This window comes from Strigops habroptila, chromosome 2 (assembly GCF_004027225.2).
Source record: "Strigops habroptila isolate Jane chromosome 2, bStrHab1.2.pri, whole genome shotgun sequence".
Classification (NCBI taxonomy): domain Eukaryota; kingdom Metazoa; phylum Chordata; class Aves; order Psittaciformes; family Psittacidae; genus Strigops; species Strigops habroptila.
This window is the reverse complement of record NC_044278.2, coordinates 101,483,405-101,509,742: the sequence shown is the minus strand read 5'-3', so window position 1 is coordinate 101,509,742 and position 26,338 is coordinate 101,483,405. Positions and strand designations below refer to the sequence as shown.

The following is a 26,338-nucleotide window of genomic DNA, read 5'->3' as shown; positions in this document are numbered from 1 at the left end:
TCTGCTGTCTGGAGAATGATATGTGCAGCTCCCCAGTCTTGCATCTCAGTTAGGAGGTCAGTATGGAGCAGGAGCCCTAGGGCTGAACTGTTATTGAGTAGCTATTCAGGGGGAGCATGGGGGGAATAGGAAGTCTTGGTGAAGACAGCCTAGTAGCACAACTAAATGAACTAACATCTGTCCTCCTTCAAGCAGTCTCATGAGTAGAAGACACTGGCTCCATCCGTATGACCTAAAACCAAAAGTCTGTCTTTTACAAAGATGTGAGAAACCGAACAAGAGATGAAATGCTGTCATTCTTCACAACTTCTTCAGAGCTTCAGGTTCTTCAGGGCTGAAAGTGTGTAAACATAAATCTAAAAACCTGGAAGAGCTTTGCAATGGTGGAATAGTTTCTGTACATCACATTTCTTTGCATGTACCCTGTACAAGCTCAAGTCTGCTTTTCCACCAATGCCATTATATAATAAATCAAAGCATGTTGGGTGCCAGGTCACCAGCATGGCTGCTCTGCTAGGACTATTGAGAGAGACAGAGCCTGCCCTGAAAACAGAATACCCCTGCATGGTGGTTTGTCTGTATACTTGGAGGTATCCTCCAAAACGTTGTTTTGAGATTTCCACAGATACAAAGCGTTTCTGCCAGGCCTATGCTGACAGAGCACATCTGTGTTAGCTGTAGCCCAATATTCTTGGCTTTATTCTCAGTCTTGTTGCACTGATAGGCCAGACTAGTTGTTCTCTTGACCAAAACACAAGTTGCCTTTGAGAATCAAGCGGCAATATGCTCTTCTCTCTTTGAATACCAGGGAAAGCCCTTCTGAAGTCTCACAAGGCTGTGTCTGGAGTACATATTATGGTCCCTGTGCTTGGAGAGGAAGAAGGAGCCTCTGCTAGCAGAGGATGTAGGGTCAGCAAATGAAATGGTGAATACCATTTTGGGGAGATATGAGGGCATTGAGGAGGTGTCTGGAATCGGGAATGGAAGAAAGAATGGGGACAGAATAAGGAATATGGGTGTCTTTCGTAGCCTGGCCAGTGCAAATCAAGCTGAGGTGTTGCTTTTTCACCAAAGAAGACTACTTTTTTCCATCAGGGAGCACAACTGTTCAGCTCCCCAGTATGACAAAAAGGATTCTGAAAGAGCAGAAGTTCGGGATACTGGCATACTACATCAAGAATGGGACTTTCCTTCCTAACTTTACCATCTAAAACTCTGATTCATGATCCCATGAAGGCAAGACATTGGCTCAACGCTGAGCCTGGTGCTTACAAGGACTTGGTCCCTTCACAGCAATGTGGAGTTACATGGCTTCATAAGATACACCAGTGACCAGAACTGGTGGGCTATTTCCACTGGTCAAGTCTAAGCTGGCTGCCACTCTAATTGTCTGATTAGGGTCCCACTCTGTAGCCAATAAAGAGACAGTAAACTCCAAATACCATCATCAACTCTATCAACTCACCAACTTTAGACACATATCTCAGGATGAGCTGAATCATCCCGGGGGGCACACCTCCTTCCACTGGTGACAGGCCCATCCAGTCAGCCAGCTGAGCTGGATGCCCTGCCTCCAAGAAATGAAGCTAGGTGAGATGACTCGCTTCTATTACGCCCTCTCACATCACCCTAGTCTTGCCTAATGATGCTCACTAGTCTCTTCATCACTGCCAATGACCTGAGCATTAATTAGGTACACAGGCCAAGAGGTCACAAAGATACAATGTCAGTGTTCAGGTCTGACCTCATGCAGCTACTGCCTCTACAAGTGCTTGTAGGGCACCTGAGGCATTCTGGGCAAAGAGCCATCAACAGCACAGATGCCCTTTCATCTCCTTTATGCATCATCCTTATGCAAGGTGAAATGCCTTGGTGCAAGGTGAAATACTGCTTGATGGGCTGAGATTCTATCCCTGTGTTAGTAAGCCATCTTCATAGCCTGGATTTCAAGAAATCACGGCTGTTGTCACCTTGCTGCCATTGCCCCACAGGTTACTTCAAATAAGTCAGAGAATGACAGAATAATTGAGGTCGGAAGGGTCTTCTGGAGGTCACCACGTAGCAGCCCAGCTCCAAGAAGGTCCAGTTACATCAAGCTGATCAGGCACAAAATGAGTCTGAACACCGCCAAGGGCAGAAACACCACCACCTCTCTGAGCAACCTGTGCCAGTGTTTGACCACTCTCATGGTGCCAACCTGATGCCTTACATCTAAATTTCCGGTGCACCCTTTCACCATGCACCTCCCAGAAAGATCTGGCTTCATATTCCCTATTACCTCCTGTAGGGTACTTGTAGGCAAAAAATAGATTTCTCCTTTGCCTTCTCCTCCTATGACTGAATAAGCTCAGTTCTCTCACCACCTCCTGGTACTTCATGTGCTCCAGCCATCTTGGTGACCCTCCACCAGGTTCTCTTACCCCCATCAGTCCCCCAACACTTGTCTCTATACCCGTGCTCCTCTCCCTGGCTTCCATTCATCCCCAGAGGGACGGACACCCTTCCACATGGGTGCAACGAGAAGCAGACGCAGCAAGCGCAAGACTGAGTGCCCTCAGTGTCCAGGTTCCCAGAGCATCCAAGCGCCAGGGCTCAAAACCCAGCGTACGCAAGCAAGTTAGCAGGGAGGAAAGAGACACCTTGTCATGAGAGCAGAAGCAGCACGACAGAGTTTGCAACAGCACAAACTGCCACCTAGATAAGAAAACTTAGGATGGGATTTGAGCATCTTAGCAGCCCCCAAATCTATTAAGCCTATTTTATAGATAGAAAAATGAGGAAGAAGCAACTATCTCACAGAAAGCCTTCAAAGACCAGGAGACTTGACTGCTGGGCACAGGGCATGCTACCCTTGAGCTGCCTCAGGGAATCCTCAGAGATTGTAGGGCAGTTGGGGTCAGGTCACTGTCTCTAATACAGGAAGATGAAGCTTATGCTGAGGACATGTACTGAAATGTATTTGCAAATGACACAGTGACTCTGTGTTCAGCAACGATCACCAGGCATGGGAATTGGGGAATTTAGGAAAAGCCCTCCTGCCTGTGGAAGATTTTGCATGCAGAATACAAAGAGCACAAAAGGCTGGGGGTGTCTTCGTGCATGCAGAGCCCTGATGGCACCACACAGTGTGCAGGGCTGATCTATTAGAAAGAGCAGAGGTTGCCTCTTGCCTCCACAGAGCCTGGTGGCCTGATTTAGCAAGGGTGTCCCCCGCACAGCCATGCAATACAGGAGAAGCTCACCCTGCCCACTGCACATCACCTGTGCCCGGTGCACAGCCTGCCCACCACACAGGAGCCTGCACGGCAGCAATAGGCTCTGAAGGGGAAGAAACTGTTTTCTCAGCATTTTATTTCAACTAATGTGGTCAGGCTAGTATCACACTGTGCTATTAATGCTGCCCCAGTTTGTAATTCTGCTTTCACGTCGGCTCCATTTTTCTCTTTTTAATACCACTATCTAGCCTTCTGGTTCTTAAATGTGGGACCTATTTTTCTGTCTGCTGTAGCAGAAAGAGCTAATTTGGTCCTTCTCTCTATAAGCAACAAGACTGTGAAATGGAATAGAAGGCGATTTTATCTCTGTGTACGTCCTTGGTCAGGTTGACACTAGAATACTGCATCCTGCTGAGGTGCCATATTTTAAAGGGGACATCAAAAAAATGGAGCGGGTGAAGAAAAGAGCCATAAAAAATGGTTTGAGAGCTGAAGAAAACCACTTACAGGGAGAGACTTCTAGAGGTCATCCTCTGTAACTTGTCAGAAAGAAAACCGAGAAGTGATTTGATGATGTGTATAAGTACATGTGTGGAGAGAAAATATGGGATGCTAAGGGGGTACTAAAAATTTAGTCCAAGGAAGGCACAGAGATAGGCAGTGATGGGCACTGGAGAACACGCTGAGCTGAATTAGAAATCAGGCTCACTTTTAAACCACAAGGATGTTAACCCTCACAAGAAAATTGCAAATTGAGTGATGGGTACTGCATTTCTTGACATGTTCCTGACAAGTCTGGATGCTAATTCTGCATCTCAGGGTAAAGGCAGGGATTCCTGGGGGATGGAAATCGAGGTGAGTTTGCCTGAATACAACCTGGGAGGTGACAGAATCTGGCTTCACAGAAACAAAATTCCACAGTTCATTTCATACGCCCCTTTTTTCCTGTTTGCCCATCACTTTCTTGGACAAAATCCTTGGGGAGGCAACTCAGTCCCCTAATGTATTAATAAACTGTTAGTAAGCTAAGTGGTCACTTTAAGGGTGGGGAGAGATATGGGGCAGGAGAACTGGGGCTTTTAGACACACAGGGGTATGAGGATGGATGCTGTGAGCTGCTTCCACATGAACACCTTCAGAGTTGTGGAGCCAGAAGAAAAATGTCATCATGTCATCAGGGTCCTGAACAGAGCTTTTCCCACTGTCTCTGTCAGTGGGTGCCAGCAGCAGCTCCATGAAGCAGCTCACAAACTCCTGCCTTCAGTGACAGAAGAAAGGGACAAAGGTTGTAAAACCCAAATTGTGGCAGAACTCGTCAGGACTAGGTCTGGAGGATGCCTTACTGCACTCCCATGCAGAATTGCTATTCCAGTGCTGTTCATAGGGGACAGCTTGTAGTTCAGACACATGTCGCCGGGATGGGGTCTCCACAACACCTCCTGTTTCTTCTGTGGGAGTGTTTGTATTCTTTCCCTCGATGTCTAACAGAAATATCCCATATGTTAACTTGAGTGTGTTGCCCGCTGCCTTACCCACAGCAGACATCAAGCATGATATACCCTCTCCCTCTTTACAAATTTTTAGTATGTTTTCCTTTATAGATTTTTTAAAAATTTTTTTATAATAATTTTTAAAAATAGATGATTAAAAAAAAAAAGTATCAAGTTTTCTTAACCCCCTTAGAGTTTTCTTCTTTAAAACATAGTGACCCTCATTCTGTGCACTTTCCTTCACAGACCACGTTTCTCTGCACTTCTGCTTCTTGCTGCCTTTCTGTAGAGGCCCTCAGATCCCCCATATTCTCCTAACTGCAGTATCAGGACTGGAGACACAGGGGATGAGGATAAGAGGCCCTTTCTTTCACCAGGAAAGCAGGACATTCGTCCCTCACTCCAGGCTGGTGATGCCCTGAGACACGCAGCACTGCTGCTGCTGCTCTAGTTATGTCCCTGTCCTGCACATGTACACTTAATAAATACATCCCCAATTACCTAACTCCTCAATAGTAAACACAGACGTTTTAAACGGCTCCTACACGTCTGCATCAGAACAGCAACACATCAGAAAGCCGCAAAGAGAAACTTCCAATTAAGCTCACTTTGTAAATCATCTGCGGTTTCTAAACAAGCCTGGCACATACACATTCCTCTTGGGCTTTCTCCCGGTGGATGGCTGCAGTCAGCACTTTGCGCGCTAACTTCTGCAGTTGCTTTAAAGCTAAAGCTGCTCTGGGCAAGAGCCACATGCCCTGAACTCAGCCCCGAGGCCAGGAACTGCATCCAGCCCCCAGCTGTATAGCTGCTAGACACACAAATGGAAAGCTGCTGGGCATGTAAAGCAACTATTAAGATACTCTGGTTCTTAAAACTTCCTCAAGTGCTTATGAGCCTCAAAAGCAGTTTGAACCCTTTCGTTCTGCGATGATTTATTGCTCTCTTTCAGGACATATTTCTGCAGATGGCCACGTATGGGAGGTTTCTTTTGGCTCTTGGAGTCAAGTGGTCTTCAAGAATTGAGAGCTTGGCAAGGCTTTGAATCCCTTCACACTGAGCTCTTGTGCTCTGCAGCCCCTGCACAGCTTAAGACATCTCAATATTTACCAATCTGGTGTGAGCACCACATACCGAGGAACCCTAAATCAAAGGGGTCATAAGCTCCATGTACACAGCATATAAAAACCCATCTGAGGGATTTGCATTGGATGAGCAAGTGGATTCTGTACACTCAATAGCTGCCTATTCCTCTCTGTACAGGAAAATTACATGGAAAACTGAGGCTTAAATAGAAAACAAGGCTTAAATGTAAATTCTTAATGAGTCCTGAGAGACTGGCGGAGATATTGAAACATTTGTTTCATAGCACGCTAAACTCATTCTGAAGGGAAAAATGAGTTTGTCTCAAGGTAAAATTGAATGTGAAGAGCAGAGCTTCCCAGAGATGCTTTGTGCCATGTAGTTACAGCAGCTGGAAAGCCCCAGTGGGAGCAGAAATCCTTCAGGAAGCTGAGCCAGGAGATACGTTGCCGTCTGTCTTTGGCAGCAAACGGAAATGGTCCCAGTCTTGTCTTCACAAAGAGCAGGCAAAGCCTGCCCCACTACCCGCATCCTGCGGTGCCCCAGTTGGATGCCAACAAGCCATCCCATGACAGCGGGCTGCTTCCTTCAGCAATGGCTGTGTTTGATCTCAGCCTCTTGGAGGACACCATCCATAGCTCTGCTAACAGGCACTGGGGACAGCCACAAACCATCTGTACACCCATGGTAGATCCCCCATCAATGCCCTTGCCTCTTCCTTTGCCCATCTTGGCTTGTGTCACTGGTGTCCCGGGTTTCCCATTCAGACTGGGGTGGTCATTCCCTGTGTGCGTGCCCAGAACCTCACACAACCAGGCCACTCACCTGTCACAGGTCTCTGAGGAGATGCTGTGCCTGCAGAAAGGTCCATTTTCTTAGCAACACCCCTGTAATGGGACCCTCTGACCCCCTCCCTTGAGTAGAGTGAAGTCAATGGGTCTGTGCATTCTCCCACTGCAGGGCAGATGGGTGGGAGCAGGCAGCCTGGCAAGAAGCATGTAGTCCAGGACGAGAGTCTGAAAGATTTTTCATCCCCAGCATCATCTGCCTCATGCCTCCCACTGCCTGTTACCTGGCAGCAGCAGTGTTTCCTTTGTCTTCCCCTTTCTCTTCAAAGCGTGTCCTGTGTGGCAAGAAGCAGGCACAGCCCCTGTGACACATGGCAGGTGATGGACTCTTGGCCTCCTTGTCCATGGCATGGGATTGAGGGACAGGGCAAATGCTCCTACTGCAGCCCATGTGCTTATTCCTCCCCCAGCTTCAGCTTTCCCTTCTACACTGCGCATGTAGTACAGGGATTGATCTCGTGGGCAACAGCTCTGATGTTCAGGGCTTCACGGTGAGCTAGAAGAGAGGGCCTCGAAAAATACAAGTAATGAGCCTTAAGAAAAGCATCAGCTGTAAACCAAGTGGCATTACTTCCTTCCCAGTCGCTCACTCAGCAGCAGTGATGTCCCTGCTGGTGGCCAGCTTTAATTTCCATCTTGGGCTTGCTGAACAGGGTTTAGGGGAAGCCAAAAGGCTGATCCCACTGGATCCCGGTGAGTTTACTGCAGGACACTTTCCTGCAGTGTTACCTCAGAAGAGACCACAGGTTCTAACCCACAGACACCTCGCCCTAGGAGGGTACAGGGGCAACCTGCTGAGCCAGCGGACTCTGGTGGGGCTTTGTGCATGCTTCGTGGGTATTCTCTGGGCAGGACCAGAGGATCACTGGCATAGGAAAGGGAAGGGACTTCAGAGATGGGTTTGCATTGCCAGGAGAAGATGGGTGGAAGTGGGCAGCCTGGCAATAAACAAGTTTAAGGCACTCTCCTCAATCAGCTTCAAACCTCTTGTAAGAGGCAAGAATCTAGTGTGCTGCGCTGAGGAGTGACAACGAGCAACCAGTTCTCTACAGCAGCAGCAGGGGGATTTCTGGGGTGAGTTAACTACTCCAGCCACAAAGCATAATCATCTATCCAAGCAGCAGAAGGCATCTGAGTCCTTCTGGAACCCAAATCTAGGGATTTGGGGTTATTACGTGTTAGCAAAAGTCACTAGCTATGAGAAACCATGATCTGACCACCAATCTTAGAATCACAGAATCATAGAATGGTTTGGGTTGGAAAGGACCTTAAAGCTCATCTAGTTCCAACCCACCGCCATGGGCAGGGACACCTTCCACTAGACCAGGTTGCTCAAAGCCTCATCCAGCCTGGCCTTGAAAAAGACATATAAACTATGAATCTGTTGTCCCAGAGCATAAACCACAGTCAGAGCACACTCATGATCTCCCTTTTAGTGTACTTGGTATAAGCAACAGTATTGCCAATCACCTTCTCCAGGAGCTCCCTCAGCCCCATGTAGGGTAGATCTAGCTGGAAAGGAGCCACTGCGGACTGCCAGTACTGCCACAAGCAGCCCCAGCAGAGCAACATGACAGAAAACCCAAAAAACAGCCCCTGTTCCTGAGGAGCAGAAGTGCAATAGCTTTATTCCCACCTTGGCTGTAACAACCACCACCAGATATGAAGGGAATCTGCTGAACAGATTCAGTCTAAGTGGGTTCATTTTTTGCATAATAGGGTTTCTGGTGCCAAGCACTTAATGGCTCCCTTTGGGAGGCTGCAGCTTGGTTTTGCTTCTGGACAGCTCAAGAGGAAGCAGCATGCCCTGGAGAACCATGTACCAGCAGGGTCCTGCATAGAGTGATCGGTTACTGGTGGCAGTGGGGACCTGAGTGCAAGCACTAGGATAACCTGGGCCTGGCTGGGCTCTGTGCATAGACGGGAGAAAAGCAGAGACAAGGAGACTTGCAGAAGCTAGGTGGGATCCATCCTGTCACTCCACACTCACACTCATCCCTGGTTATTGGTGGCCATGCTACCTACCCCTGGAACTTGTTAGGTGGTCCCACATCTCCTCCTCCCCTTTATCTGGGCAGCATCCAAACATCCTCAGAAATGCTGTGGTCTCAAACCATGAGGGTGCACCCAGCTGCATCCCCTGTGAACAGAATCATAGAGTCATAAAATCACAGAATCATAGAACTACAGACTGGTTTGGGTTGGAAAGGACCTTAAGATCACCTTGTTCCAACCCCCCTGCCATGGGCAGGGACACCTCACACTAGACCATGTCACCCAAGGCTCTGTCCAACCTGGCCTTGAACACTGCCAGAGATGGGGCATTAACAACTTCCTTGTGCAACCCGTTCCAGTGTCTCACCACCCTCACTGTAAAGAACTTCTTCCTTATATCTCACCTGAACTTCCCCTGTTTAAGTTTGAACCCATTCCCCCTTGTCCTATCACTACAGTCCCTGATGAAGAGTCCCTCTGAGCATCCTTGTAGGCCCCCTTCAGACACTGGAAGGCTGCTCTGAGGTTCTCTGCAATGAGAGAATCTCCAAATCTTTTCTCTCGCCATCACCTGGAGAGCTCCTGCCTCTTCCCTCCCTTCCCTGTGTATCCCATCACCTACTATCATCTCAGTTATCTAATGAGCCCTAGTTGCTGTGCAACAACAATACACCCAAGCCTTCTGCTCTCCTGTAGATCATACAACCAACTACTCGGTTCATTTGTTTGATTACAGCAATATACCATGATGGCAATTTCTTTTTTTCCTTGCCTTACTGGGTAACTTGCTGTGTGCAGCTTATGGACCCATCGTGCACACTGCTGGTGATCTGATTAAAACAAAACAGACTCAGGTGGAAAGAAAGGTTGCTGAAGAGGATCCCTTGTAAAAGAGACAGAAGGAGCTTGTACAGTCTAACAAAGCACAAGGTGTTGCTTTATATGATGATCCTATAAAAACATTCAGGGATGCAGGATGAATATCGAGGAGTAAGAACTATTTGTTAGAAGACGATTAGCACAAGATCAAAACGATACAAATCAAACATGGACGTATTTAGATTGGAAACTAGTAGAAAGTTTCCAAATCATCTGTGAGAACACAAAACATCTGGATATGGCACAGAGCTGGAAAAGGCCTCCTGGGTCACTGGCTGTGGGAGGCTCCACTCCATCTTAAAACTGATTCGTTTTTCATTTGGTCCTTTGTTTTAAAGTAAGTTTCCTGCTTTTCTCCCACCCACAACTGCATTGCATACCTGGGGGAGCGCTTTTCCCTCTCCTCACCACTGAGTTCCCTTGCCCGGGCTGGAAGGGCACACAGGGACACAGCCCAGCCTGCTGTCCTACCCCACACTGCTTCACCTCCTCCTCCAGCATCTTCCCAGCCAAGCTGTTTGCTCTCACACACTTCGCTTGGGATTGTGCCTTGCCAAAGCACAGCTGCCTTGGCAGGTGAAGGCGGTGAGCGTGGACCGTGCTAGGCGTTTGCGTAAGCTGGGCAGGTTCCAGTTTAAATAAATCAGTATTCCCAGGATCTCGAGGGGGAGGCTGATCCGGCACTGCCGCCTGTGTGCTGCGGGCCCCTGCCCTGCTTCCACCTAGCTGAGGCTTGTGGATCCATCACACAGGGAAGGAGCCCGTGGATCACAGCTCCTCAGTGAGGGGGAAGGAGCTGGTCTCCCAGCACCATGGTAGAAATGTCTAATTAGATACAACAGAGGGATAGATATGCATACTCAGGGACCTTTCTACACAAGCATAAATTAAGGAAAGCCAAATATTTATTTTAAATGGCTGTGCCATATGCTGATGAAATGCTAATCTGCACAGAAAAAAACACACTGTAAATAAACTCGCCAGAAGTACCTCACATCCACCGAGCTTCATCTTTCTGAACAAACTAACAAGAAGAAAATAAAATCAACAGCATCCATTACAGACCCCCTTCCCTAAGAAGCTCAGGCAAGCTTGGGATGACATGGGCCAGTGCTTTTCAAGCTACCATCTCCAGCCCCCAGGAGTGCCTGTTAAGGGCCTGCAGAAGGTATTTAAGAAAAACAAAGTTGTTGTGTTTAATTCACAATATGGGGATCTTCGGCCTTGGTAGAAAAAATGCTAGGGACTGCAAACGAAAAGCAACTGAAAAACATATAGTATGCTTTAGGATCAGGAACTGGAAGTCAGAGGGACGATTTTCTTTCCTCCACTAATCCCAGGACCGTGGGTGAATGACTTCGCTTCCACCTCTTTCATCATCTTTCTACCACCTCAACTCTCTATAAGCATTTGCAGCATTTCTTCTTGTGCTCAGAAATGGTACCCAGCACAACAAAGGCCCAGGACCCCACAGAAACACATCACTATTAACATCCTCTTATTCTTCTAGCCCCCCCAAAACACTATGACCTCAGGACATCCCAAAGTTTGAAGGCATTTCAAGGTGGGAAGCAAGCTATTAGTCAGATTTGATTACCTAAAAGGCAGGTTTCGTGGTGGCCCCAGGGATAGGCATGTTTTTAAGCAGCAAGGCTGAGTGATGAAACCTGTTGGCAGTGCCTGCAGCTGGCTTCCTTTGCTCACTGAGCCACTGCCACCCTCTTGCATACATTGAGCTCACTGGCAAAGATGCAAAGACCAACATTTTTCTCAACATGCATATTGCAGTGCTGTCAGCAACTCCTTAAGGTTATTCCCTTTTTCTTCTCGGTTACATTTATAAACCCTGTGCAGAGTTGCTATGGTTTCTGTTACTGCCAGTCCAATTGGTATTCAGTGCACTTCCTCTCACCTTCACCATTTGGGTGACCTTTCCTTCACAAGGAAGATCTCACGCCATCAGCCCGTTCAATTAGATGTCACACAACAAGCTGTGCAAGAACACCAACCGCTAAGCAAAAGGGGGCTCTGTGGAACCAATTCATCTGGAAAGGCTGGCTGAGAGATGGATAAACAATGGTAATTATTTCAAAACAAATTGGAACCAGAAAGCACAACCCAGCAGTGTAACTGCTGGACAAAAGGGAAAGCCACAAAAAGAAGAAATTGCGGATCTCAACGTCTTGGGTGCTCTGGTATCTTCCTGTAAGCAAATACTTTTCCACCTTTCTCTCTCTCCAAAGTTAAGTTCAAAAAACTCTTACTTCCAAGACAGTTTCTTTTACATCAGTTGAACAACTTATGCAAAGGACTGCTCATGGACGGGAGAGACACAGTTGTAAACTGGCAGTAAGAATTTCTCTCTTTGCCAAATTAATATTCTAAATATTATATTTATGTGACTTTGCACAAAGCCACACTGCTTACTGTACAGCCAGACAGGCAAGCGGGATGCATAATGCTTTCCTCTTAAAGTAAGGATGCTGGAAATGGGCTCAGCAGATTCATGTATCAACCAGATCGTGGTATCTCTAAAACCCTAACCCAGACACTGAACACAAAGCCCATGGCTTCCCCCTAACTCCAAGAAAAGTGTTCCTACTACAGCAAAGAAGCCACAAACACACAAAAGCTAGAAAACAGAGCTTGGACACGATACGACCCTAACTCTGCCAAGCAGTAGAAATGGGAACATCCCCACACCTTGCTTCTTCATAACAAAGCCAGACCTTTTCTTGTGGCAATTCCTTGACTGTTGAGGTAAGTGTTCCTGCATCGGGTAACCAGGCTAGCCAAGGCATTTCATCCCATTCACTTTTAATGCTAGTTGGGGCCTTCTAAGCAAGAGGGAAAATTGCCTGGATCTTTCCAAGACACCTAGGTGCAGACATGAGTACGAGCATGGCACTTCAGCTGATCAGAAGACAGCTTTGTATTGCACAAAAGGAGCTGCTCTCTTAGAAGCACTGAACAACCACGTGCATGGTAACTGGGTCAGAAGAACAGGTCACAACCAGCATACAAAAGCAGGCTGGCTTTGAAAGCGGACATGGTCAAATGCCCCTATGCTGTGGGAGGTGGGAACATCACTTGCTGCTGTAGGTCTGTTAGCTAAGGTCTGCGTGGAATTCGGGCTCTGACATAAAGCCGATTGAGGCACCCACAGCCACGGCCAAGTTTTCGCACAGTGCTCTCACGAAACAATCTGAGCAGGGAAAAAAGACCACGTGCCACATGCTCTGAGCTGCAGCATCTCTCTGCCTTTGCTATCACCAATATGGGTGGCTTTATGCAACATGCTTTATTCCATCAGAGGCCTACTAAGCCTGCTCTTGCCCAGCGTGGCTGCAGTCTGCACCTACAGCGCTGTTCAGTGGGCAGCTCACCCGCTGAACCAACATGTTGCTCCAGCATGTTGCTCCAGCGCTCCCGGGCTCCCGGCTTGCTCCCTGGCAGCACAGTGTCACAGTGCATCAGGTACTTGTCTGTCACTGCAGATCCCCCCAAAATCTGTCCACAGTCTGATTCAGGGTGGTTTACTCCTAAAACAGACAAAACCTTTCTCACTATTTCCTCTGCTGCTTCCAGCTCCTTCTGCCTGCATTGCACAGCTATGTCTTTGCTCTCTGTATGGAGGACTTCTTTACAGAACACAAGCCCTTTCATCTTTACCAGATCAGAACAAGTCAGTGCACTTTTCCTATTTCACAGTCTCTTTTAAACTGGGGTGAGCTGAACTTTCTAGGCAAAGATTTGACCTCTCCTGAAATCCCCTGATCAGCAATTTCCCTTGCTCGCTCTTTCGTGTTTGAAGCATTATGAAACACTGGAAACTACACATTTTTTCATACGGAAGTTGGTGAGAAAATTCAAATAATCAACTCAGTCCCAGGAGACTTGGGGTCTCTTTCCAAGTTTGAAAGCTCTTTCCTAGCAGAAGTTTTGCTCTTGAAAGTCTTCTGGTTAGCAGGCAGCTGATGATATGGCTTCTCTGGAGCCTGATTATACTTCCTGCCCAGGGGCAAGTAATAAAAAAGTCTGCCCGGCTCTGTGAGGTCTGAATCAGGTGCTAACACTGAACATCTGCTGGGGCCTCTGCCCTCCTCTCCCCCACCCTTCTTCCCTGTGCTGGGCATTGGAGCGCTCTCCATTTTATAGCTTGTGGCAATGAAAGGCCAGTTTAAGAGGGAAAGCATTACTGACAGTGTTATCCAAAAAACTCTGATTCTGCTTTAACTGCTCTCCATACGGGACTTTGGCGAGTCCACCACCGCTGGGACGTGCTGAAAAGATCTGCACTGTATGGCAGCCTTTGGAAACAGTTACCAGCAAACATTCACAGCCCAACCCAAGTGAGACAAACAGACTCTACATGTACATTTATTACTTCATACAACTAGATTGCTTGCTGTACAAAAATTAACAGTGGCACCCAAGAGGGCCTTCACAGATGTTTAGAAAGAGACACTTAAACACAGCTTTAAAACATGGGGTTTATGTAATTTAGGTACAAACTACAGAAGCACCACACCTTGTGTGCGCATATATACACATACACATGCGTGCGTTTGCATCTCCATACACATACAGACACAGACAGAACAGATTGTCACAGCAGGCTGTGATACGCTTGTACACTGCTCTTTGAGGAATCCAACATCCCTACACGAGGGTTTCCACCAGTGGGAAACAAACTGGACTTACAGTGAGCCATAAGCTCATCCCTAGGGTCTTGAGTTGCTGCCACTGTTGGCCTCGCCTTCCTTCCCTTGCTGCACCCTGCTGCTGGCCCCCCTCTTGAGTTAATAACCCAATCCCCAATCCCACCTGGGTCAGTGCACCAGTGTGACTCGGTAAAGACTTAAGAGTCAGATCCCTGCTCTGGGAAGTCTTGGCAGGGAAGGGATGGTCTCTGTATTCCGGGGTGCCTGATCTAGCAGGACCCAAGTTACGGTGTAATGCTCAAGCACAAGCATCGTACATCTAAACATCTACAGCCTTGAAACTTTAACTTTCCTGTTCTGCAGCAGTAAAGGATGAATGGACCTGTACAGGAAAAGCCTATTTGGATAGAAATCATGACCTTTAGAGAAAAAGACTGCAGCATCTGAATGATTGCTACTAGAGGGAATGTCTGTTATAGTGAATTTGGCTTAACATCATGAGGGGAGTTTAATGCCTTAAGGTAGAAGGTTCATCAAAGAGCTGAGGAACAACATTACTGCTAAATGCTGTGCTTTCATCAGCAGGAAGGGCAGTGCTGCTTGCAGCATGAAACTGAGGAAACTGGTACTTGGACCTCTCTAAGCAGCAACTGCTGGATCCCAGCACTGCTCCTGGGCTGCCAAACAGGGCAAGTTCTTGGCATTTATGTCTCTTCCCTTCTAGATCTTGCTTTTGCAGAGTAAGCACCTCAGGCAGCGGTGGCCTCTCTAGTGTTAGACCCTGAAGAGCTATTCTGGTATTGGCCACAAAAGATTCACGCAGCTTTACTATTTCTACTGCAGTAAAACAAACAATCAAACACAGAGTAATAGCTGCAGCCTCCAGCTTTCATAAGGAAGAAATGTCAGGCTGTAGAAATGTTTTCAAAGCTTTTCTCTGTAGAGGTCCAGTCATTCCCTGGGAGGAAGAGACTAGCCCTGGTATGAATTTATCCAAAAATTATGGAGTCAACATGGCTTCTGCTTGCTCATCTTCCAGTGCAGAAAGAACTGTTCCTTTTGGTTCGACAGCCACAGGTACTGTGAATCCCATGGGCTCTGCTGTGTATTTAGTGCAAACTGGTCAGGAAAGAAGCTTTTATCCTCCCTGTAGGTGACAAGGAAAAAGCTGGTGTCCTTTCTGCACTAACCTCCCTGCCCAGGAGTATAACAGGGCCCAACACTAGGCAGCAGAGATGCTCTTTCCTTGGAAAGACATGAACAGTAGATGTGTCTCAACCTCTGGAGGCCTCAGAAGGTATCTTTCTGGAGTGCCACATGGAAACACGCTTCTAAAGCCCTGACTGAGTTTCATGTCAAATGCGAGACTGACAGAATCTCCATGCTGTTTCTCCGTGCAAACTGGGGCAGCCCTTTATAAAGACAGGATCAGAAATGTGGTCTTCACGTAGAAAGAAAGAAAAAGGAGTATTGAGAGACAAAGCAGCAATGGTAAACAGCTTCTAAAGTCGCTCGTGTAATCAGATAGATGCTGCAGAGCTGTCATGCACATACCCCGATAGTCCTTGTTACTGAACAGTAAACACATTTGAGCAGCATTTGCCTTAGTGGTTCATATTTCATGGCCCAAGAGATGAATGTGCTGAATTACTGGCGTTATTGGGAACTTCCAAGAACTAGCAAAAAGAAGCAAATAAGGATACACTCCCATTCAAGAGGAGGTGTTCTCTCACTCCAGTCTGACACATCTGGCTATGCCACTAAGAGTCTCAGCAGAGAGCCAAAGGGCAGAGTACCTACCGAAGTGCACAGCAACTCAAATCCACCAAAATACTTCAGGTCTAGCTCGCAAAATCACAAAAAAATTGAGCACTTGCATATCCCTCTGTAAATCTGACCTCTCCTTCTCATTCCTACCACAAGAAACCTTCATATGTCAGACTTGCAGCCCAAGTCTGTGAAAAGCTCATACAGACAAGCATGACAGTTATACTCTAGACAGAGAATTTCTCATGCTAGTTTATAACCCAACCCTTCTCATCCCTGCACTTGTACAAGGGAAAGGAAGAAGCAGGCAAGAACACAAATGAGATTGTACAGATTATTTTCCCCTAAATCAATAACATTTATACATTTTTAAGAAATCTTCATTAAAAAATATTAAGCATGAACAGTTCTACAACATAAACAGGTACAAATACCATTGCCTAGTAAAGCTAGGAAAGAGTTCATGTCTAATCGGAAGTGGTAGTCCACAACTACATGTTTTAAAGACAGCCTTGATATTAGTGTCTTTGCTGTATTAAACCCTTAGTACTCAAATAATAATAGTTACAATATCTAGACAGCACAGAGGATGATACATAAGCATGAAAGTGCAAGACATAACTTTAGTCAAAGTGCCTACTGGTCAAACTGGTACAAACTATATTCAGAGATCAAGCATAAACCAGACTGAGAGCAATCAAGATCCTTTTCCTCTCATTTCCATTAGAAGTTGTCACGGGTAACATCAATCCAGTCTGAAGTGACATCAATTCCAAAGAGGCATACATGAGAGGAGAGGCCAAGCCCATGTCTTGACGGAAAACTGATCCTCATTTTCTCTGTGTAATGCCAATTAATCCACAGGTTTTGCTCTGAATATCCGAGCAGAGAGAGAGAACAGTAACTTCGATGCCACATTCTATGGAGGCAGAGTCAGCAGCTTAACAGAAATGTAGCACTTAAGGGCAGGGGGTACAGCGAGCCCTTGTTAGCTCCTCTGGAGTCACATTCCCCAGCTGATTTATTGATTCCAGCCATAAAAGATGACTATGAGGAGGTTAAGTAACACTTCTCTTCATTGGAAAAATAAAAAGATTATCCTCACAAGTATAATTTTTCCCTTCCTGTTTGTCTTATTCTACTATTTCAGAGATAAAAAAAATCTTCTACAATATCAGCTTATTATTGTGTTCGCTCCCTATAAAGGCAAATGGAGTTTAAAAGATCATGTCACCAGAAAGGGGTGGGATGGGGGCAGAGGCAGACCTTTTTTTAAACCTTTAAAGGATTTCTAACTCATTTTGCAAGTGAAAACAACAAAACCCATAAAACTCTAGCAAAGGAGATCTGTCACTGAGATTAAGCAGATCCAAACTCCACCATCCATTTTTCATACTTCTCCAGGTCTGCAGCAGAAACAGATTTGGAGATTTTCTTCAGAGCTAACTCAAAGTCCCCGTTGGTAACCGGCATTTGAAGCTCCTCTTTAGAAAGTGCACGAATCTCTTCTGGAGTTAAGCCGTTAATACGTCGTCTCATTGCCATTAAAGAGGCATCCCTGGAAATACAGGACAATGTATGGGAGCTAATTGCTAGCAGCATGTGCTGTATAGGCCTATGAATTTTGATTGTATTCTCTTGGTAGAAACCACTGGCAGGAACACTAAAGAGAGCATTTATTTACCCTAGAAGATGCAGTTCACATCTTTCTTGGCTTCCATGTTCCCAGATCACTACATTAATTCAATGTAAAGAATGCATTGGCACCAAAACCCATTTAAGCATATGGTAAATGTGCAGAGATAATTAAAACTATAAAACTGAAAGCCTTTTACAATGATTCATAGAGATAAAATTTTGCAACTTCAGTGCAGGAAAGGGCAGGGTGGGAGCGGAACTGCACTCCAAGACTTTCAGACTTTTTGTTTGTTTGCTTCTTTGTTTCAAAGTAGCCTGGATTTTGCATCCCCATCCTCTTAAATTTCAACCCTCTCCTCACTACGTATCCCAAAAGTGGATAGCATGTGCATCTGCAAAGGGCAGAGCAGAAGGCATCAGGCAGGGCTGAGGCCATCAGTGCCTGTGGCTCCTCATGCTCTGCCTGCTCTGTGACTCCTCCCCAGCTCGGATGCTGCCAGCGTGGCCCACTGGCACGGAGAGCACTGCTCATTTCTCACACCATGGCCCACATGCAGTCTGAAATTACATTTTCTCTTTCCCCAGATTTTTCCCAGCGAGGAATAACACAGGCCTCAGGGAGAACAGGTAATTTAACTATTGCACTGTGTGACACACACCGAATTTTCAAAACCATGGAGTCATTTCACAATTTCAACAAAGCAGCAGGGGAAATAAAAAAACATCCCACGCCACGTTCTTAAAGGACCAGTTTCTCTTGGCAGGGATCCTAACTTCATAAGGGACAGAGACTTCCTTCCGGTAAGTTTTTTCAAATACCTGCTCTACTCCAGAAAAGACTCATTTGTCAAAAAATGAAACAATTTGTGGGAATAGGATAGAAATAAATTCAATACTAATGCTATAAACTATCTGTATCACCCTTGCACCTAGAAGATTCAGGCAGAAACCAAGACTGTGCTGCACTGGGGGTTATCCTAACATCTAGCATATAGAAGCCCCACAGAAATATTCTGTGAAAGGTTCCTTTACATCACAGAATTCTAGCTCTTAAACTCATGGGATTTAAAAGCAAACAAATAAAAAATATCCAAACCTGGTTTGCACTACATTAACAAATGCATTAACAGCTAACAAGATTTGCTCAGAGAATTTTTTTGTCTTTGGATCCAAAAATACTTAACCACATCTCAGAGAAAGACTCCATGGTCTTTAAACCACTCCACATGACAGTAACACACGGTTCCAGTACTGGGCCTCAAACACAATCACTGTTGGCTTCACCTGCAGTGGGTACTACATTTATCACACAATGCAAACACTGACTTTCCATGCAGTTATATTTGCAAAACAAGGTGAATGAGACAGATACCTGCAAACATTAGTGATGTCTGCACCAGAATAGCCTTCAATCTTCTCAGCAATTTCTTCAAGGCTGATATCAGGATCTAGTTCTACTTCCCGAAGATTAATCTTAAGTAGTTCTGCTCTGCCTTTCGCTATAACATAAAAAACACTTGTCTGAAGACTTGCAAGAGTAACATTAAAAAACATACAAACCCAACTAAGATTTTTCATATAAGTACAAACAAAAGGATTTTGTATGAGAAAAGGAAAGAGACGGAACAAATCATAGTAAAGTGTGCAATCGAACAATGTAAAGTACATGGTTAAAAGCAGTATATTAAACCAGCATGCTTTAGAGAGATTTTCCTAAGTCATACATCATTAAAAATGTCTGTTATGTCCCAGGTGACAAAGCATTTGGTCACATACTACCCAAGGGCACAAAAGCACAATCCTACAAATGTCTGCTTCTTCTCACATCCCTTTGGATTCACTCGCTGCTCAAGTGTTTGACTGCGTATTATTCACACAGTTTCATTAGAACCACAATGAGGATTCTATTAACAGAGCTTCAGACAGCACAAACCCCCGAACAATAGGCTGAACTTTAAGCATGTGTTTAAGCACTTTACCCAGTTGGGACCCAAGCAAGCTGCTCAAGCCTGATAGAAAACAGATATAGTAATACAGTAAGCATATATTAATATATTTCCAATACAAGTGTCCTGGTATCCCACTTTCCGACCTAGATGAAGTGTGCATGCACTGATAACCAGCTGGGTAAATGAGCACTTATGCAGCCAATTAACCATTTTTCTTGTAGAGGGCATGTGGATATGTGCATTTGGGTACAGATGTTAAGCAGCCCAGGCTTGTAAGAGGGAATTTGCATCTGGCAGCTTAGGCCTCAGTGTTACTCTGCACAAGGGTGGCAAAGAAGAGAACAAATGCTCTCCTGGCTTTTATTGTACAGAAAAATATGCCAGCTCAGCACCTTTATTTCCACAGTGACCAATTTTTATGACCTAGAAAAGAAGACAGTCACAACAGACGAAGCAGCAGTAGGAAAGGCTAAAAGTCTTAAGGAAATTTCCACACGTTTTATTTATTGATGTCTCTAATTATTTTTTTATTTCTTTTAATGGGGGGCCGGAATATAAAAGAAATTAGAAAGCTTGTCTAAAGCTGCTGGTTTTGCGTGCTTTGCAGAACTGTCAAGAATATAGTCATCAATCACACACAACTGGCACTAGCTATAAAATGGAGATTTGTTATTTACAGAGCACAGTGTACATATGGCATACCTGCAGAGAGCATCCTGTATCAAAGAACATTCTTCTAATCTTTGCTATGAGGCTAAGCAAGTCCTTGCAGTATTTTGAAAATGAAACACAGCAGAATATATACTTTCATCAAATTACACAATATACAGGTGTATATATATATCATAGCACATCACTTTTTCAATTAAAATGCTTGACCACATCAGATTACACAGCACAGTTATAAATGCATCACTTAGATTTGCCCAGAACAGCTCAACGTTCTTATTTACAGAATAGATGCAACAGAACATCAGACTGGAAATAAAACTGTAGCACATCTCGTGTGTTGTCCAGGGTGTAATACAGTGTGTCAAAACCAATCTGGTTTAATTAGAAACAAGAGCAAGACCTGATAGGATTTTAAACTAATTGCTCATAAAGACAGGCATCCTGTTAGGAGCTGTTACTGCCTGTAAGCTGCAAAGACAAGCTGTGGAACTATTAAGTGCCCTTATACCTGCTAAACTCAATCACAACCACTGTCACCATGAACATGCATCTTGTTATCATGAGTGCTCATGCAGGGAGATGAGGCATCCACTGTACCAAGAAACAAAGCTATGAAAACTTCAAGGGATAGGAATCTCAAAATTAATAGGACAGGTGAATGACAGCTAGGTAAGACAATACAAGCTGAGATGTCTTAAGGCAGGAAAGGCATCAGCCTGCTGCATTCTGAGTGACTCGAAGCACAGCCATAAAGGCAAGCGAGCAGTGATTTACAGTGAACTAAGCTTGTAAGTGAAAATTCATGGATCCACTTCTTTGCACTTGTCTGCAGGAGCATGAAGTGCATTTGCAGTATTTGTGAACATGTCCAAAGGCTGCCTTTGATGATCACTCAAGGACTGACTGTTAAACATTTAAAATAATTCCAGGCTCATTAAAACTAACTCTCTTTCAAAATGTAAAAGCCCATCAATGGGCTTGCAACGAAATGCTGCTGCTCTTTGTTGTTAAGCCCCCAAGCAAGCAGTTGTTTGGTTTTTTTCTCTCACTCTCTTCAAAAATAAAGCAACCCGGCCAAATGATTAACCCCCAAATTTCACTGCTCATCACAAAACCACCAAGATTCTTCTCAACTTAACAGTCCTGCATTAACACTAAGCTTGTCTTGCAATGGCCATTTCAAAGGAAAATGCTGATAGCAAACATACCTGTGGGCAAAGGTATATAAATCCTCTTCTCCAGTCTTCGTCGGAGAGCTTCATCAATATCCCAGGGAAAATTTGTAGCAGCTAATACCATAACCATCTTGGAAGGGTCATCATTTTCCAGAGCACCACCTACCCCTGCAAGCACAATAGTTTAGAGTAATTTCACTTCACAGGTCTTATTGATTGAGATGCTTGCTGAGAAACACTGCAGACAAACGTTGCAAAAGCGTGGTCAAAGCTAAGCACAGCTCTATATAGTCCAAGTGTCCCTTTCCAAACTTCCCAGAGCTGAGGTGTGACAAGACCATCTGTCACAGAGAGAGGGACAGTTCACTCTTCTGCTGAGCCAGGAGAGGGCTTTCTTTGAAAGTGCTAATGACACAGTCCCACTGAAAATGCTATCTCTGACAAACGCAGCCATAGAAGAAATGGGGATCACTCCCTGGCCTCCCGAATGAGGACTGCAAAGTAATTATCACTTTGAGGCAAAAAGCTGCCTACCCTGAGTTTACCACAATGAACCTGCACATTTGAGGACATTATAAATAGTAGTTAAACGATAGCTGCATTACAGAGGTGGTTATCAAATCACTACACCATACAATATTCCTCAGATGGTCATCCTCGTTATGTGCTCCTGAACAAACCAGGTACTAAATCTGACTAAAAGGGTAATATTAGCTGCCACCACAGAATAGAGCAAAATCAAATCTCACAATCGGGTGCCCGAGCTGGAGACTCTAGCAAAGGGGAGAAATTTGTTTAAATTGCATCACAATTAAAGACCTGTATTAAACTGCACAAACCTCCATTATCTGCTTCTTGTACAGTCTGTGTCTCTTGAATATGAGTTTTAAATTTACCATCAAAATGGCCATTTTAGAAAAAATAAAGCCGAACACCCTTTTCAGTTATCTGCCTTCGAACCCTCCAAAAATGCACTACTCTCGAGCTCTGCCTTCTTTTTTCCCTATCCATAAAGCCAGGTTTTCCAAATTGCTCAAGTTCTTACATCCCCGCCTGTAAAGAAACAGCACCCCAGCCCCAAACTTGGATCTAAACTCTTGTTACCGTCCATTTGCACAAGCAGCTCAGACTTGACTCTGCGACTCGCCTCATGTTCATCGGATGTGCCTCTGCGGCTGCAGATGGAATCGATCTCATCAATGAAGATTGTTGTTGGAGCATAAAACCTCGCCTTTATTCAAATGAAAACATCACCATTAAGGCTGCAGCAGCAAGGACAGGCTCTCATCAGACCATAGCCCAATTTCACTAGACATACTACATACAGATGGTCCCTGCCTGTCACAAGAAAATAACTCAAGATCTTGATTTACAAAAACCGTCTGGCATATGCTGAAGTTTATACATTTTAAATTGTACCTCTTGAGTCAGGGGTCTTTCAGAGCTGGTTGGCTCTCCTCATCAACCAGTCTTGCAAAGGGGAAAAGGAACACAATCACTACAGGCAGTTTCCATGTCCAGGTTTTTGTGCTGGTGAGGGGTAAGCATAGGGGACAGAAGGGACCTCAGCCTACCTCAACAAAGACAAGCTTTAACTGAGAGTATTGTAGAGGTGCAATGATGAACCCAAAGAGGTGAATGACTCTTCAGTATAGGTCCACGTGGGCACGTCCTTCATATACCCTGCATGACAGACTGCACCCTCAACTTCACTGAGAGGCTTGTGCCCATCATTCAGAACAGAAAGAGAACTAAAACATGCATTGCTTCTAGAATAACAGTTCCAAATCCCTTCCAATTTCAAAACTACTTCCTATGGGCTTGTCGTCCCATAACCAAATAAGAACTGAATTTTTGTCAAGGTCACAACTCTGTGTTTAGGCTGGAAAATGCTAAACATGGGTGATGAACCATTTCCTTCTTAGTCCTCAACAATATGCCAGAAATGGATGGAAACACAGATCATGTTTTTCTAACTGACTGAGGGAGTGTCAGTTCGATGAACTCTATACTTCCAGCATGCTACTGGAGGGGCAGGAAACCAAGAGAGATGTCCTTTCTCACCTCAGTGATCCCCAGATCACATCACTGAAGACATACCATTTCAAACAAGAGGCGGACCAGCTTCTCAGACTCGCCCCTGTATTTAGACGTCAGGGTAGAGGAAGACACATTGAAGAATGTTGTTCCGCATTCTGTAGCAACAGCTTTTGCTAGCATTGTTTTGCCAGTGCCAGGAGGACCAACCATCAGCACGCCCTGCAAGGTGAAAACAAAGGTAATGAACAACAAATAAAGAAACTCCGCAATTGGTACTCATACATCCCAGTATGATCCAAGATCTGTATTTAAATTGTTTAATAACATGATCGTCATCAGTGGAAAACAAAAGACATGAATCCCACTTTCAAGAACAACGTGGAAGTGTTCTGCAACTTCTTTTTACCACTCTGCTGGAGCACAAAATCACAAAACCTGGTAACTGTTGCTGCACCTATCACCTGGGAAGTGGACAACAGATTTCCAGCCCTGCTCTGAATCAGACAGAGCCCGGACTTGAACTTAGGCCTTTCCCAACTCACGAGGGGCTGCACAGGCAGATGAAGACAGTGAATTCTTCTTTGTGGAACAAAGGCCCCTTTACAGAAACCAAAATACTTTTGCAGAAAGTCGTGTTCCCTCAGTAGAGCACTTTTCTGTAGGAAAACATTTTGCCAAAAAATCCTGACGATCTGATTTTTACATTTAAGTATGCATGGGAGCATTCACTGAATACAATGGTTTGTCATAGTGTTTAATCTCTCCATCTCAGTACTTCTACAGCCATACTACTGCATCTTAGCAATTCCTGGCTGAAACACCATCCTCACCACACTGATGGGTGGCAGAAGAGCACTGCTATTTCTATTTTACAGATAAGCAACTGTGGCTCATGTGGACTACCACTCAGGCCTACAAAAGCCTAATGTGAGCCTCAGTGATTATTCAGAAAGCTTTAAACTAGAAAACTGAACTACAGTTAAGTCCCAGGTTGGCACCTACACCATCAGACTGTCTTTCCACCTGTGGTCTATCTGAAAGAAAGAGTAAGGAACACACATCCCTGCAGCTCAGCACGTTTACCCATCATCATACAAGCAGGTTTTTAGCTAGACACACAGTGCTCTCAGGATTCCTGTTGAGACTGTAGCACTGAGACTGGTTAATCACTCTTGATAATATTTCTAAATACGGTTATCTTTATGGATAGCCTTCCCAACCCTTTCAGCAGCAGTGCTGCCGAGGGATGCCACACTGTTCCATGCCTGCATAGCACTACAATAGGGCACTGTGATTTTAAGCACAGCATTATGAAAACGTAGTGCCCAAGCAGCTTGGGGGTTTTTTCCCCTCTCAACTGCAAGATCTTATTACATGCTAACAAGAGTTTCCTAAAGTAAAGTTGTACTGTCTTGCAAAGGGTAATCAAATTAGCTAGAATTAGAATTGCACATCATAATGGGCTTTGCAATTAATAACTTACATAAAATGCCACAGCAATAAAATATCTGTTAAATGCAAGCCACATAGCAAATTAGATTTCATCTGTTCCTCACAAAAATTTACTTCAAAAAGCACAAAGAATGACATGGAAGAGATCTATAAAACCAAATCAACCGGGAAGACAATTATTCAAAAATGTACTATTCAAAAGCAATAGCCTCTCTGTACTCCATTTTCCATTAACTCTTAATACCTTTATTGCCATTTAACACTTAGCTAATGCAAGCTGAACATACATTCATCGGTAAATTAAGTCAGAAATGTTCACACACCATCCATACAGCTAACAGCCCAATGTCACTCCTCAGGCTGCCCAAGGTTTCCTAAGCTCCAGAGCTGCAAGCATAAAAATTAAATGGATTCCTTTTCTCCCCATGAACATTCAGACATATACTGTGCTTTGAGTTGCTGCACAGTCAGACCGATATTATAATCATATTGCAAGTACAACCCTGGAGTGACTGGGTGAAAATTACTCAGCCTGTGATATGCAGGTCAGATGACTTACTGTTCTCTCTGAGTTTCAAATGGTTTTATTTAGTATTTTTAAAACAAGCTGCACCTCAATTCAAATCAGACTTGACCCCTGTGTTTGACAAATCGTGTTTTATGCAGGGCCTGGTGATACACGAGACTAACATAATTTTTTGGATATTGCTTTGGTCCTCCATTATTATGGAAGGTCAAATTCTGGCTGCAGTTACACATGCTGCTCAGTGCCCAAATCAAAGCCCATCGCTTTGCACCTCCTGCATTACTATTACAGTGAGCGCTACATTGCATGTGATACTGGTGGTATTACATATGCACATAACACTGGTGCAAAGCAGCCACACCAGGTGGAAAACCAGGGGAAAACCAAGCTCTCTGGGGATGAAGATGATAGCAATACCAGTTAAAAGAACTTGAGTTCTCAGCAAAACAAGATATGCATGGTTGCAAACAGAAACACATAGGATCAAGTTGCGCTCTCTCCCTCTCTGCGAACTAGGAGGCTGCCACTTACCCACTAGTTAAAATCCTTGACAAACACAAAGACTTCTTTATTCTTCCTCTAAGGCTGTTAATCCAAAGTATTTCAATAAGAAGCTGAAATGCACCGCAGGGAGCAAGTGTTTTGATGAAATCACTGCAGGGTTACTTCTTGTTGTTGTAACAATCACTAGCAGAGCAGTGGGAAGCACAGCGAGCAACTGGGCCTTCTTGGCACAAAACAGTTCAGAGAGAAAGAAAGAGCAAACCCATGGACCCTCAGAAACCTATGGCTGCAGCTACACAGCACCTGCGGTGAATCAGGGAAGACAGCTGCCTCCTTCACACAAGGCATCGTCCTCTGAATGCAGGCACAAACTGTGAGGGCTGTCTTGGGAATTGTTCTCAGGAGAGTCTGGACATCCAAAAACAGATTTGGCTGCCTTTT

The 26,338-nt window shown here is 44.9% G+C and overlaps 1 protein-coding gene across 9 annotated transcripts in view; it reads right to left on the bottom strand.

The window, feature by feature from the left end:
* Positions 1-13,874: 13,874 nt before the first annotated feature.
* Positions 13,875-26,338, bottom strand: part of KATNAL1 (katanin catalytic subunit A1 like 1) — a 43,899-nt gene continuing 31,435 nt past the window's right edge. For 8 of the 9 annotated variants that reach the window (XM_030477447.1, XM_030477452.1, XM_030477448.1 and 5 more), the window contains 5 exons: positions 23,476-23,634; positions 22,480-22,606; positions 21,409-21,543; positions 18,952-19,078; positions 16,178-17,499 (listed from right to left, as the gene is read on the bottom strand). In XM_030477447.1, the coding sequence (XP_030333307.1) occupies positions 17,301-17,499; positions 18,952-19,078; positions 21,409-21,543; positions 22,480-22,606; positions 23,476-23,634 (747 nt within the window). In that variant the 3' untranslated portion in view covers positions 16,178-17,300. Of the gene's footprint in view, positions 17,500-18,951; positions 19,079-21,408; positions 21,544-22,479; positions 22,607-23,475; positions 23,635-26,338 lie in introns of all 9 variants that reach the window. The other variant, XM_030477445.1, reaches the window with a different exon arrangement.